This window comes from Urocampus carinirostris, chromosome 20 (assembly GCF_059441175.1).
Source record: "Urocampus carinirostris isolate Australia breed hairy pipefish chromosome 20, RoL_Ucar_1.0, whole genome shotgun sequence".
NCBI lineage: Eukaryota > Metazoa > Chordata > Actinopteri > Syngnathiformes > Syngnathidae > Urocampus > Urocampus carinirostris.
Genome location: NC_142368.1, coordinates 26,148,096 through 26,161,384, shown reverse-complemented (window position 1 = coordinate 26,161,384; position 13,289 = coordinate 26,148,096). Strand labels below are relative to the sequence as shown.

Here is a 13,289-nt window from a genome sequence, read left to right as displayed (position 1 = left end):
AGAATGTGGAAAAGTTCACTTACCTCGGCAGCGTAGTTAACTGTTCCACTTCGTGCGAGGCAGAGGTCGCCCATCAACTTGGCATTTCACACGGAGCGATGAACTCGCTGAACAAGACCGTGTGGCGCCCCCGTTATCCGAGCACAGGGACGAAAGTCCGCATTTTCAGGTCCTTGGTGTTATCGACCTTGCTTTAGTCTTATGAAGTCTGGTGGCTCACCGAGGGCATAAGGCGTAGACTGGACTCCTTTGTGACAAGGTCCCTTCGGCGAATCTACGGGTACCGATAGAATGACTACGTGTCAAACCAACAGGTGGTCAACAGAGCGCAGATGGGACGTGTTACATGCCAGATTCGGGAGCGCCAGCTGCGTTTCTACGGACATGTGGCTCTATTTCCGCCGGAAGACCCAGCTCATCGAATCCTTTTTGTTTGGGATCCGAGAGGCTGGTGGTTCACCCGCGTGTATCGTGGTTCGCCCGCGTTATCGTGGCTCTCGCAGCTGGGAAGATACATGGAGGCCTGGGGGATGGGCCGGGCGTCTGCCTGGGCGATGGCCTGGAGAAGGCCAGTGGAGTGGAGGGGTAGGGTGAGCCCGGCGAAGTGCCTTAGGGGCGCGTGCTTCCATACCTGACCTGACCTGAGCACAGTGGTGAGTAAATGTGCTGAACACGCACCTGTGTGGCGTGCCCATGCTGAGGATGATGCCGCTTCCCAATTCTTATCACCTGAGGCCTGCTGTTGAGAAAGTCACTGATCCGGTTGCACAATGACTCAGGCAGACCCACCGTGTGTAGATTTAGTGCTAGCTTGTCTGGGATGACGGTGTTGAAAGCTGAGCTGAAGTCTACTAACAGCAGTCAAGCATACTTTATGTGTTTGGCTACTGCAGATGGGTCAGGGTATTGTGCTGGGCTATTGAGACAGCATCCTTTGTGGACCAATTCAATGTATTTATTTCACCTAACAAGAGGCTCACCTAGAGCAGTGTTTTTCAAGCACTGTGCTGCACAACAAATAATCAATTATTGTACTGTTTTGTGGGAAATTACCGAATTGTTTGTGCAGTCTAGTAAAAGCTATCTTTAATTTAGATTTACAGACATTTGTGTATTTGTTGTAAGATTAGAAAAATATTGAATATAAAATAAAAAAAAGACAAATCAATATGCTAATTTTAATCATTTTTCCTTATGTTTCATAAAAACAGTGTAAAAAAGAAAAAAAGAAAGAAAAAAAAACCTAAAACAAGATAAATTTTCTGCCAATCAGATGTCACAAATATGTTTGCACTGTTGTGGAAATAAACACCTTAAACCTACTTTCCATCAATACAGGAATGTTCCCACCACACCACAGGCCCCCACTGCGACGTGTGCCTACCTGGTTACTACGGGGACGCCACCCAGGGGTCAGCTACAGATTGCCAACCCTGCGCCTGCCCTCTCAACGTGCCCGGTAACAAGTATGTTATCCTGGAAAAAATTGTCATCAAACCACTCAATCTATCCCCGCTGACCTTTGGATATAGACTCAATTCCCTCTTTGGCCTCTCTATCCTCATCCTCTTCTTTTTTTTCTGTGTGGAAGAAAATAACAGCCGCTGCCTGGCAGTAGAGCTCAAATATCACCAGAGCAGTTGGTGTAAATGTCATCCGTGTTGGTTGGAGTCCCTAAAAGATCCACTCAAAATCAGAAGCAGCTGGTGACTCGACATTCGTAAAGGAAGTTAAAACCTCTTTTCATGTCGCCTTAGTTTTTCTAGGCTAAAATCACAGGTGCCAAGATGGCGGAATCATATTCCTTCATGATCAATAAACTGAGATCAGAATCAGTGACATATGATTCTAAAGCATAGCTTATTCAGGAGGCATTAAAAATGTCTACAATTCTTACATTTAACTCTCAAATGTCTTATTTTTTCCCTATCTTTTCTGCGTGATAAAGGTTACAACTGTATCATAAATACAATATCAAAAGTATAGAACATTGTGTTGTACAATTATTTTTCATTTTCTTGAACTTAATCGATCTCTGACCGATAAATGGAATGTATCAGTCAGAAAATATAGATTCCCGCATTGTGGAAAATGCAGCATTAGGTTTGAGTTTACGTACAGTCAGTCTCCAACCTGATGTTGTCGTCTAATAAACTTTGGGACGGGAAGGTGTAGGTATAACCCAGGGGTCGGGAACCTATGGCCCGTGAGCCATATATGGCTCTTTTTACGAGTACATATGATTCAGAGATAAAATAGAACCAGTGCAATTTTAGCTGACTTTATTTAAAAAAATATATATATTTTATCAAAACAGATAGTCTGCATGAATTTGATTATTGGCCCGTTTTTTTCCCAATTATTAAAGAAGTCATCACAAAAAAGCATAATCCAACACCTGACATTTATCAGGGGTGCATTCTTGTACTCAGCTGTGTTTTACTTTCTCTTTAAAAATAATGTTTTATTTCTGTTTGAGATTTACATTTAATAATTGGGTGTCTACTTTTTATATTCTCATCACGTGACGAGCCTTATCTTTTTGTAGTTGTACATAGCTCATTACAGTGGAGTGTATCCATGCATTTACAGTATGCCTCCTTGTCCCCCAACCCCTTACCCTCTCACTCACACACACACACACCTAACAGCTGAGAATGTTCATGATGCCTTGCCGATGAGCACAAACTCCCTCTCGAGTCAAAGAGAGACATGTCTCTTCCCGTGATGTAATATTAGCCGGGAGGTGCCAGCCCAGCGGAACCTAAAAATAGACCCCTATTCCCCTCGCTTTCCGTCCAAACAAACCTGCCAATCAAACAGGAGTTCCACTCAGCGATAATGTCAAAGATCTTATTGATGTGTGAACGTTGGGAAAAACCCCGTAAATTATAATCAATCCAAAAATCCGTTTTTAATCCAACCTGGTTTCTCTTCATCTACACCTGGGTTTAATTACAGGCACCATAAAAGTCGTTTCTGTCAGTTATCAACATCTTGCCGTGCCATCTACTCTCATTTGTTTGTGCTCACGAGAAAATTAATCAATAATTTTGTGTGTAATACAGGAGTGATTTCTCTGAGTTTCCTTGCGTGCTAATCGGTGTGATCCCTGCCATGTTTTTTCTGCTTGATGAGTTTCTGTTTTGGGTATTTGTAATTACATTTTCCATCCATCACCACAAAGATCAGTGTGATATCATTTTTGATTTGCTTCCTTTGAGAAAAAGTTCACATCATCATACAAGGAGAAACCATAGTTAGGCACAATTTGGATGGATGGATAGATGGATGGATGGATGGATGGATGGACGAACTATGAATATATTCGTATTATTTTGGATAGATAAATGGATTAAGAATCAACTTAGATTACATGGGATGGATGGGTATATGGATCAATGGGTTGATCGATAGATTGATGGATTACCATGCATGGCTGGATGGATGGATGGTTTATTGGATGGGTCGATCAGTGGATTAAGAATCCATTAGAATATGAGGGATGGATAGATGGATGGATGAAAATATGTCATTGTTTAATGATCTGTCATTTTTTAAATTATTTTAAAATGTTTTGTCTCAGAAGTAGTAACACAAGATGTCAGTATCGGTGCCAATATCCACCTCTTTAAGGTATCGGTACCCACGACGATGTCCCATGCGAGTACCTTGAAATTAGCCAATTAATAAAGAGCTATTATTAAATGAATTATTTAGGAAAAATGTACTCTATATATTATATTACATAATTCTGTGAACAGTATTGACAATTTGTATTCAAATCATTAGCGTTATTTGTACTTGGTTTTTGCGTTTGTGTCTATTGAATAATTGAATGCACTTAGAGTTCTCTGGCTAAAGATAAAAGTTATTGTCATGAATGTATACCTATTTTTATGCATATTTGTATCTATATGCAGATTTAAATTTTTATTTACAATGAGTAGAAAGTTTGACTTTCCTTTTCCAAAATATTGATAGAAACTTTTGACAAGTGTACCTTTCCTCTGATTCGAGTTCTTGTTGCTTGTAGGGAAGTCAGCTAATGACCCAGTCTTGGTTCGGAACCTGAGCCAGCTGAACTATCTATAGTTTTGGAGAATGGGAGGGCGACCCCCGCTCTGGCTTGCACTCACTTGTGCACTATTCTTTTCTACTTCTTTTCGAGCTGAGTGCGAAACATGTTACATAGGTGAATGGAGAGAGTTTGTACAATGGCCTTAACCCGTCCACTCTGTCCTCTTCTCTTTATTGTCATTCTCGTCGCTCCCCTTGCCGGATCGGATGATCAACAACTTCATCTTGTCCGTGGGGATTATCCCGATAGTTTCAGCCCGACCTGCCACCTGAGTGAGGGAGGAGAGCTGCTGTGTGACCAGTGCCAGCCAGGATACACCGGACCCAGATGTGACAGGTAACGCACACACGATACCAGGTCTCGGTATTGAGGAATTCGGGCCAGGTTCGGGCTTAAAATGTTAATCATTAAGTCGGACCAGTCGTGCTTCTCTCTTGCCGTTTTTTTTTCCCTTTCACTGGGGGGAAATACACAGCATGCACTCAAGTAATTATTCCACCGTTCCCACGTCAGGCATAATTTCTGATTCTTGCAAATTGCTTACAAGCTTTACAAACTTTATTATGCTTTTCAGCCAAATCTTCCACTATCTGCAGCTTGTAATCTGCAGAATTTGACTTTTTTTTCTGTACCAATTTTCTTAATTTTGGTTCGCTGCATGTCGCCGAGATGCGCACTTCACCGCCAAACCATTTCTTTAGGTGCCGCACTTGAAGTGCACACTTGATTTGAGGCAATTGGCCCCGAGTGAACCCAATGCTGGGTATTTCAGGCGAAACACACAGTTCGGCGCTTAAGTAGGCACAGCTAGAGTAAAGCTTTGTGTTTACTTTGGCGGCAAATGAAAGCTTTCGGTTTATTTCGGGCTCGTTCATCAAATCAAGATAATCCGTCGGGTTTGGGCGGGTTCGGGTTTATATACCCGTGACTCTGGCCGGGTCAGGCGGATTTTTTTTTAGGCTTGATCTTACCTCTAGTTCTGGCTATAGAAAATGCTTGAAATCCTTGAAAATGCTTGCATTTTAATGTTATGCTTTTAAGGATGGTAAAATGCTTTAATTTTGGGTGAGGTGCTTGTAAATGCTTAAAATTGTTGCCTTGTTTCTTAACAAGTTTGCTTAAAAATGATACAAACACTGGTCTGTGGTGGCTTTGCTCTGGCATTTCATTTCTTCTTGCCTTATGGTTAATAGGAGCGCACATTACTTTGTATGGAATTGTCCTATGAAGCGTCATCGGGTCGCATCCAAGAGGACACGTGCATGCTACAGTTAAACTGGGAACTATGAAATGTATATTAGTGCAAGGATTACATATCAATCATGTACATTTATTATGGGCCATGCAAAAAATTATGTTAGCTTTTCCCAGTGGTAAATTGCAATTAAAAATGTAAGCTACCTATAATTAATTTTACCCAACACGTATATACAGTAGGAAGAAGATTTGTCTTGAATACAAATACATTTGCTATTTACTCAAGAGCTAAAAATCATATGCACATGCAAGATTAAAAATAGCATCTGTAAATTGCAGATGTATTTTTGATTCTGCAAAATACATGATTCACACTGGATTAATTATTTAATGGTTTTAGAGAAATTGTAAAATTGACTTTGAATGTACTTAAAACATGTTTTAACTAAGTCCGAGGAAAGGAAATCACAATTCATTCCATATCATTTTAAAGGGTCAGTGACTATTTCATGTCCTCTAAATGTCACTGTTTGATGTATTGCAGGGGTCACCTTTTTTAAGCTAAGACCGCTTTTTTACTGATTGGCCCAAAGGGCTACCAGTTGATATGCATTTCTAAAATAACTACTTATGTTATCACTATTTGGTTACTGTGTTATTACCAGGTTGTAATTATTAGAAGTTAATCTAAAAAAAAAAAAAGCATCATTCCACTCCTAAACAGCATCCCAGTAAGAATCCAAATTTCCTGCAAAAACACAATGACTCATCACTGGTAAGCTATTTTCTGAACCTGTCTGCATGCTACTCAGGTGTTCTAAAGGGACGACCTGGTGCACCACTTTAAAGACCCTTGGTGCAATACAACCGAAAACCATAAGGAAGAATACAAACTAACCAAAATGTACTATTTTCCTTTTTATTAATTTTCTATTTTTAACCCAGCCTTTTTGAAGTTTTTTGGGTACCAATAGCAGCAAGATGGTGGATAAATATGTCAGCTCTTAACATTATTTAAAATTGATATTAACTTTGCGACTTACATGAATTTAAAAAAACGCTTGGTTATATGATTGAGGTCATGTCATGGGCGTAACTAACCATTTTTTTTTGCTCAATAGAATAGAATTTACTTTTATTGTCATTCTTTGTAACCATGCACACAGAACGAAATGTCGATACACCTGACCCGTACAATTAAACTGTAGCAAGCCGATGCAGTCGCAGCCAAACAGGGCGCATCCATTTTAGACCCAACTGCTGTGTTGGGAGTCATTAGGCAGCCAAACCCCCCAATTCCAACCCTTAATGCCGAGCGCCAAGCAGGGAGGCAATGAGTACCAATGTTGTAAGTCTTAGGTCTGACTCGGCCGAGGCTTGAACCAGCGACCTCCCAGTCTCGGAGCGGGCGCCCTACCATCTAGGCTACCAAGCACCCCTAAATAAGAATAATTTTAATCCTGAACAATGATGAATGATCTTAAATCACTTAAGGCAAAATTGAAAAAAAAATAATAACCAGCCAGACACTCTGGGTGCTCAGCACACCCACAGCTCTGAACCGAAAATCGCCCCTGGTTCATGTATTTTTTCTTTTTAATTTTAATCATTCTTTTTAATGAATGGAGTTATATTTCACCACTAGGAGGCACTGAATAATACTTACTGTCCTTTTACGCTAATGTGCTAGATTTGGATAAAAAGGTGTTATCTTTGGACACAATGTATTTATCATAAGTAATTAATTGTATCTGCACTTTTTATCAGTATTATTGAGTACTAAGGAGTTTCAATGTTGTACATTGAAAGGAGATGTCAAAAATCCTTTATAATCATCACTGATAATTTTCAAGACTGGACACACTAACCGATTTGATGGTCTAATTAGTTCTTTTTTTCGAAAGTGATTGCTTCGTAGTAATTTTGTTTTTGTCACGGACCAGAAACAGACACAGGACCTAATAGTGCTTGTTTTCTCAGTTTTTATTAATAATGAGGGAGAGTAGGGCTTGCTTCCACGATCCGATGGTTGACGGACAAGGGTAGCAGGAGACGCGGAAGTGGCACTTCCGTGTCGAGCGATGAGGGTCGAAGACAGGCAGGAAAAAAGTCGTTAGCCGGGACTGGAGAGCAAGGGCAGTGTCAAGTACGGAAATAAGATCGGCAACAGGAGTCAGGCTGGTCGCGGGTTAAAACGGGTCAGATAACGGTAAGGCAAAATGGGGCAGAGTCAGGTCCAGAAACAGGTTGGCAACAAGGATCAGGCAGAGAAAAACAGGGCAGGAAAAATGTCTGAAAGTATGAGCTTGCCTAGATGGGAGCATCGGTTCACATAACAATCTGACAGGGATCTCTTGAAAGCCGGGGGTTTAAAAGGAGTTAATCAACCAATCAGGTCTCAGGGCTGTTGGCTGCAATTAAGCAGTTGCAGGGGCTCTGAATCGGCAATCATGACAGTTTTTAAGAGTGCCTAGTTCAAACATGTCATTGTAGCGGTACAGGTGCCTTTCATTCATTGCTAGTCTCGCGGTTAGCGTGTTTTGTCTGTCTTTGTTTCTTGCCCAGTATATTGCATTTAGCTACTTTTTGTCTTTCTTTAGTGGCAACAATATGTGTCAGAAGTGTTTTTTGTCATTGAGACGAGGATTACTGACTTAGAGCAGCTGCAAAATGACAGAATTTAGCTGCAAGAGTTACCTGGCAAGTTAGCTGATCCACTATTGGAAGCCATGAGCTAATTGATAAGGTAATCGTGTGGCCTTCGATTTTATATTGTCTGTTTCTTCTCTCCAGTATTTGTTGCTCTCATCAATGGCAGTCAATCAATGACTATAAGAAAATCCTCACTTATCCCATAATAGCCCGTCAGGTTTTCCCTCGCCGTCTTTTTATGTTGGCCAGTCTTTGAAGCTAAGTTTCTTCTCAACGGACAGCTTCTATAAGCCTTCCTGACAGTCCTTTGTCAGCTTTATTGCGTCAAAGCCTTATTTGCAAGACATCCTTAAACACGAGGTTTTAGCCAAGAGCTGCATTTGTTCATCATGTCGAGCTGCTGTCGAGATTGTTGTCTCATAATACTATACGGGTTTATTCTGATTAATTCACTATTGCGTCCTAGCTATTGAATTCACCTCTTTCTTTCTGATTAGTGAAAAGTTCTATTGAAAGTCTACTTGCTGCAATGTGGCTTGATGACACATGGCGAGTAAATATAGCCTCAGGCATGATGGATTACATTTGCCTCAGGGAAAAACACTTAAAGTTCAAATATTCACGTTGAATTTGGAATGTGGATTACAAATTGGCACATGTGAGAGCTGATTGCAGTCTAGATAATGTTGACAACATCCGGGTAATCTGTTTTAAAGTTTTTTAATGATTTTCTTTTGGCCTTCCATGCAAAGAACTTAGTCATAATATGTCCACAGAAAGTACAAGACGGTTTATGCCCTGTCAGTTGCTATGTTGCCCCCTCTAGTCTGTCAGTCTGCATAGTCTGCATGACCCCAAGTCGGCCATTTAGTCTTTTTATACACACCATGAGCCACAGGCATGAAGCAAACTTGTAATCGATTCGATGTCAGCCCAAATTGAGAATTGACGTCTATAGCCTTCTTTGGCACTAAGCATGTTCAAGATCAGATCTGTGGAACCTGGAATTAAAATATTCTGGAACTGAAACTACTTGCACTTTTTAGTTCAATGTTGGCAATGTGAATCAATGGGAATTATAGAAAGCAATGAGAGGAGGGGGAAAGGTAGGAAATTATTTGAAATTAAGCTAATTTCAGTACCGGCTCTAGCCTGTCTGTAGCATTATTTTAAGTTTGCTTTTTGTTATTGAAAATACAAAGCCTTAAAACCTATATTATTTTTCATTCTTAAATATATAATAGCAAATATTTATCAAACAATACAAAATACACTACATAGATAAAAATGGCAAATATTTATCAAAAATTGTGACGAGAAGAATAATATGAAATAATACAATTGACTTATATTCTTATACATCAAATCACACAATCACACACACTTGAAAACACACTAAATAAAATATAGTTGAATAATGAAAAGAAAACAAACTCAACCCTGACCTTTCTGGCTTTCCTTGATGCAAAATCATCGATAACATCGTCACAACCAATCTGCTCCCCTATTTCGTGATTAAAGCTGATTACAAGCAATGCCACCTCCATTTCACACAGTTTAGAAAAACGAGAGTCCTGTATTTTCAAAGTTATGAATAATGAGTGTGACTTGGAAGACAGAAGCCACCAACTAATTACCGTAAATTCCGGACTATAAGCCTCTACTTTTTCCTCAAACTTTCAACCCTGCGGCTTATTCAGTGATGCGGCCAATTTATGTAATTCTTCTAACGGCCGCCAGCGGCGCTCGAGTACAAAAGGTAAGATTTAGACCGGTGGAATATATGCGCCGAGGAAGACTGCAACTTCTTGGCTTGACTAGCGGCGAGAAATCTTTCACTAAAACTGGCCGCATGCGAAAGGCAACTTTTTCGCAAGTCTGCCAGTGGATCCTGACAGCGTGGGGCAGCATAAAAGAATCCACCATCACCAACGGGTTCCGAAAAGCTGTGACGGAGAGGAGGGCACACCAGCAATAGTGACAGCACGAGTGAGGCTGCGGGAGCGTGGGACGACGTCTATATGACACTGTCTCTTTCCGACACTGAGGAAGACGACTTTGATGGCTTCAGTTTTAAGGTGGAAGATGAGGACGGTTTACCGTGATTTTTACAAGTACGGTATATTTTTTTAACAGACCCGTTTACTGTGTTGCGAGCATGTTGTTAGCGTGTTGCTAGCGTGTTGCTACCTGTCACAGGCACCGTTTGGGATGAAAGTTATATTATTATTATTAAAGCTTTGAAAACTCTCTTGGTGTACCGTCTTTTTTTGTAAATATGTGTAACCATGTATAATATGTATTTGCAACTCTATATTTTTGTAATGTATTTATTTGTATTTATTTTGGACACTTATCCTGATATGTTTTGGACCGGCGAATTAAAAAGAAGGGGCGTAACAAACACGGACTGACGGGAGATGGGGACCGGTAAAGGTCAGTGTTTGTGGACACGGCGGACAATAGTGGATATATATTTTTACCACCCTTATATTTGGAAATATACCCTTTTTTCTTTGGATTACTTTCAACGGGAACCGGACTCTGCCGGTCTGCATCAAACCTTAAGTACCGGTATAATTTTACGTACATTTAGTCGGCTGTGATTTTTGGACTGTGTACTTAAATGAAGGATATTCAGTTACAATCACGAGACTTAAAGTCGGGTCTGGGTTAATTTCGTGTTGCATTTTTTTAATGTGGGCGCATGCGGCTTATATACAGGTGCGGCTTGTGTAAGTACAAAATCGCTTTTCCTCTTGAAATGTGGTGGGTGCGGCTTATAATCAGGTGCGCTCTATAGTCTGGAATTTACGGTATTTGATGTTTAGTAATACATTGAATCCTCCCTCTGCTATAACACACTACCCCACGGCTATTCATTTTGAGAGAGCCAGTCAGAGGTGAACTTTCCCCTGCGCCGTCCCTACCCTTCACCTTTCCATGCTCGCACAGTCTCTCTGCACACCTTTGCAGCAATCAGGGGCTCCCATTTGACAAGGGATAAAGTCATAAGTTGTTAGATAAATGAAAACTGCTTTGCAGAGCACATTAGTTATTGTTTTTTTTGTTTTTTGTTTTTTTCGTGCTGCCCTGGTCGGCTGTCCGCCACACCCATGGCTAAAAATATAACTGCCAGTAATATTTTTAGGCTGTTTGTTTTAATTGCTTTATCCCTCCATCTATCTGTGCCGCTATCTTCAAGAAGTTGGCAGGGAACATCCTGAACTGGTTGCCAGCCAGTCGCAGGGTACACAAGAACAGACAACTCACTCATTCAGACCTGGGGGCAATTAAAACCTGCCAATTATTTCAATTCAATTCAAATTCAAGTGTTTGTTGTCATGTGCACAGTAAAGAACCACAATTCCCTGCACAATACACAGTTGCTAGCATAATAAAACCAAGACACTATATAAAGTGTACATAGAAGAACATTACGAATATTTAACCTGACATGCATGTTTTTGGAATGTGGCGGGAAACTGGAGTGCCAGGAGGAAACCCATGCAGGTACGGGGAGAACATGCAATCTCCACACGTGGAGGCTGGGTAGCTGGAATGGAACCATGGACCTCTGCTTGGTGGGGCTGCGCACTAACCATTTAGCCGCTGTGCCATTGCTGTATTCAGATCTTACATAAATAATTATTCTTTTACCATAAAATAAATCTTACAATATTAAACATTTTCATTCATCACATACAATTAAATAAATAATACTACAGCTAGGCGAGTACTGATACCAGGTTTTTGTATCAATATCAGTTAGATACTCCGGTTTGATCATGTTGCAAATGTCCCCATGTAAAAGGAAACAACATACCCATAGACACATTGGAAAGGGGACATACCAATGGCCGAGCAGATGAGTGAGGTGTAAGCAGCTTACAGTATTCACTCCAAAAGACCGAGCAGAATTGTGGACCCCGATCTGAATCAACGCCCTTGGGAAGGCCGTGGTTTCGGATGACATGTTCCAGGATCACTTGTGCAGTTTATTTCGCAGTTGGGAGCCTAGGGAGGGGAATAAGTTGGGCCATTTTGCTAAATCTGTCGACCACGGTGAGAATGCCCATCTTGCCACTGCAAGGGGGCAGGCGAGTGACAAAGTTGAGAGAAATGTGTGACCAGGGGCGTGTAGGTATGGGAAGATGCTGGAGCAATCTGGCACGGTGCTGGCTGGACGACTTATGTTGGTTGCAAGTGGGACAGGCTCGTACAAATTTCCGTACTTCCCTTCTGAAAAAGGGCCACCAGAACAGCTGAGCGAGCAGGTGAGAAGTACAGGTGGAGCCAGGATGACAAGCAAAACGGGATTCGTGTCCCCACTGGATGACCTCGGACCTCAGGTTTTCGGGGACAAAGAGGCGATCATCAGGGCAAGTACTAGGACCTGGCTGATTACGGAGAGCCTCTTTAGCCTGCTCTTCAACTTCCCCAGAGTGGAAGGCTGTTCATGGGAGATCAACTTGTCCTTAATGCAGTCGACCAGGCTATGGAGGAACGCATGCACCAATGCCTCCATGTTCCATGAGCTTCACCTTGCCAGGGTCCGGAAGTCAATGGAGTAGTCAGCTATGGTCCTTCTGCCTTGCCGGATAGTCAGCAGTACCTGGGCTGCCTCTGTGGTTGACAAATCCAGGTCAAATACCTTCTCCATCTCCTTAGCGAATCGTTCAAAATGTTCACATGAGGGGGCCTTCCGTTAAAACTCTGCGGTTCCCCAGAGTGGAGCTTGGCCTGTCAAGTGAGTGATAGCATAACCAACCTTCCCCCCCTCAGTGAAGAAAGTCCGAGGCTGCAGGTTGAACTGTAGTCGGCAATGTGTCAGGAACGCCACGACCGGACCTGGGTAGGGTCACCTTTGAATCACTCTAGATTACTTATCTTGGGTTCCGGGGCATCAGCTGCGGCAGGAACTGGACCAGAGGGCAGACTGTCTGTGGCTGGACTGGCGGGCAGACTGGTTGGGGTCAGGCGAGTTAGTAGCTGTGTAATCTCATCAAGTTTTTGTTGGTGCCGCAGAATTTGTTGTTGTTGAATCTGGCCAAGACGCAACAAAGACGCGAGATCCCCGTTCATCCATCGGACCTCTCCCACAGTTTCTTCAAGGCGCTGTATGGCAGTGGTTGGTTCAGTGGGGTCTAGGTCCATACTGGGAGAGATGTGCGCAGGGTCCATGGGGGTCAGATCGTACTGTCACGGATCAGACAGACAACAACCACAATTGCGTCACGTTAAGAAAGTTTATTTAGGTATGGGGGAAACGGGAGAGAGGGTCTTGAGGTAAAGAGAAATCTTTAAGTGGAGATTTGGGACTACCTTGAAGGAAGATGGCTTAAAAGATGGAAGAGGA

General features: G+C 41.8%; 1 protein-coding gene across 1 annotated transcript in view; it reads left to right on the top strand.

The window, feature by feature from the left end:
- lama2 (laminin, alpha 2) overlaps positions 1-13,289 on the top strand; it is a 278,494-nt gene that overhangs the window by 133,544 nt on the left and 131,661 nt on the right. The window contains exons 19-20 of the mRNA XM_088324972.1: positions 1,339-1,466; positions 4,331-4,417. Of these exons, the coding sequence (XP_088181098.1) occupies positions 1,339-1,466; positions 4,331-4,417 (215 nt within the window). The remainder of the gene's footprint in view (positions 1-1,338; positions 1,467-4,330; positions 4,418-13,289) is intronic.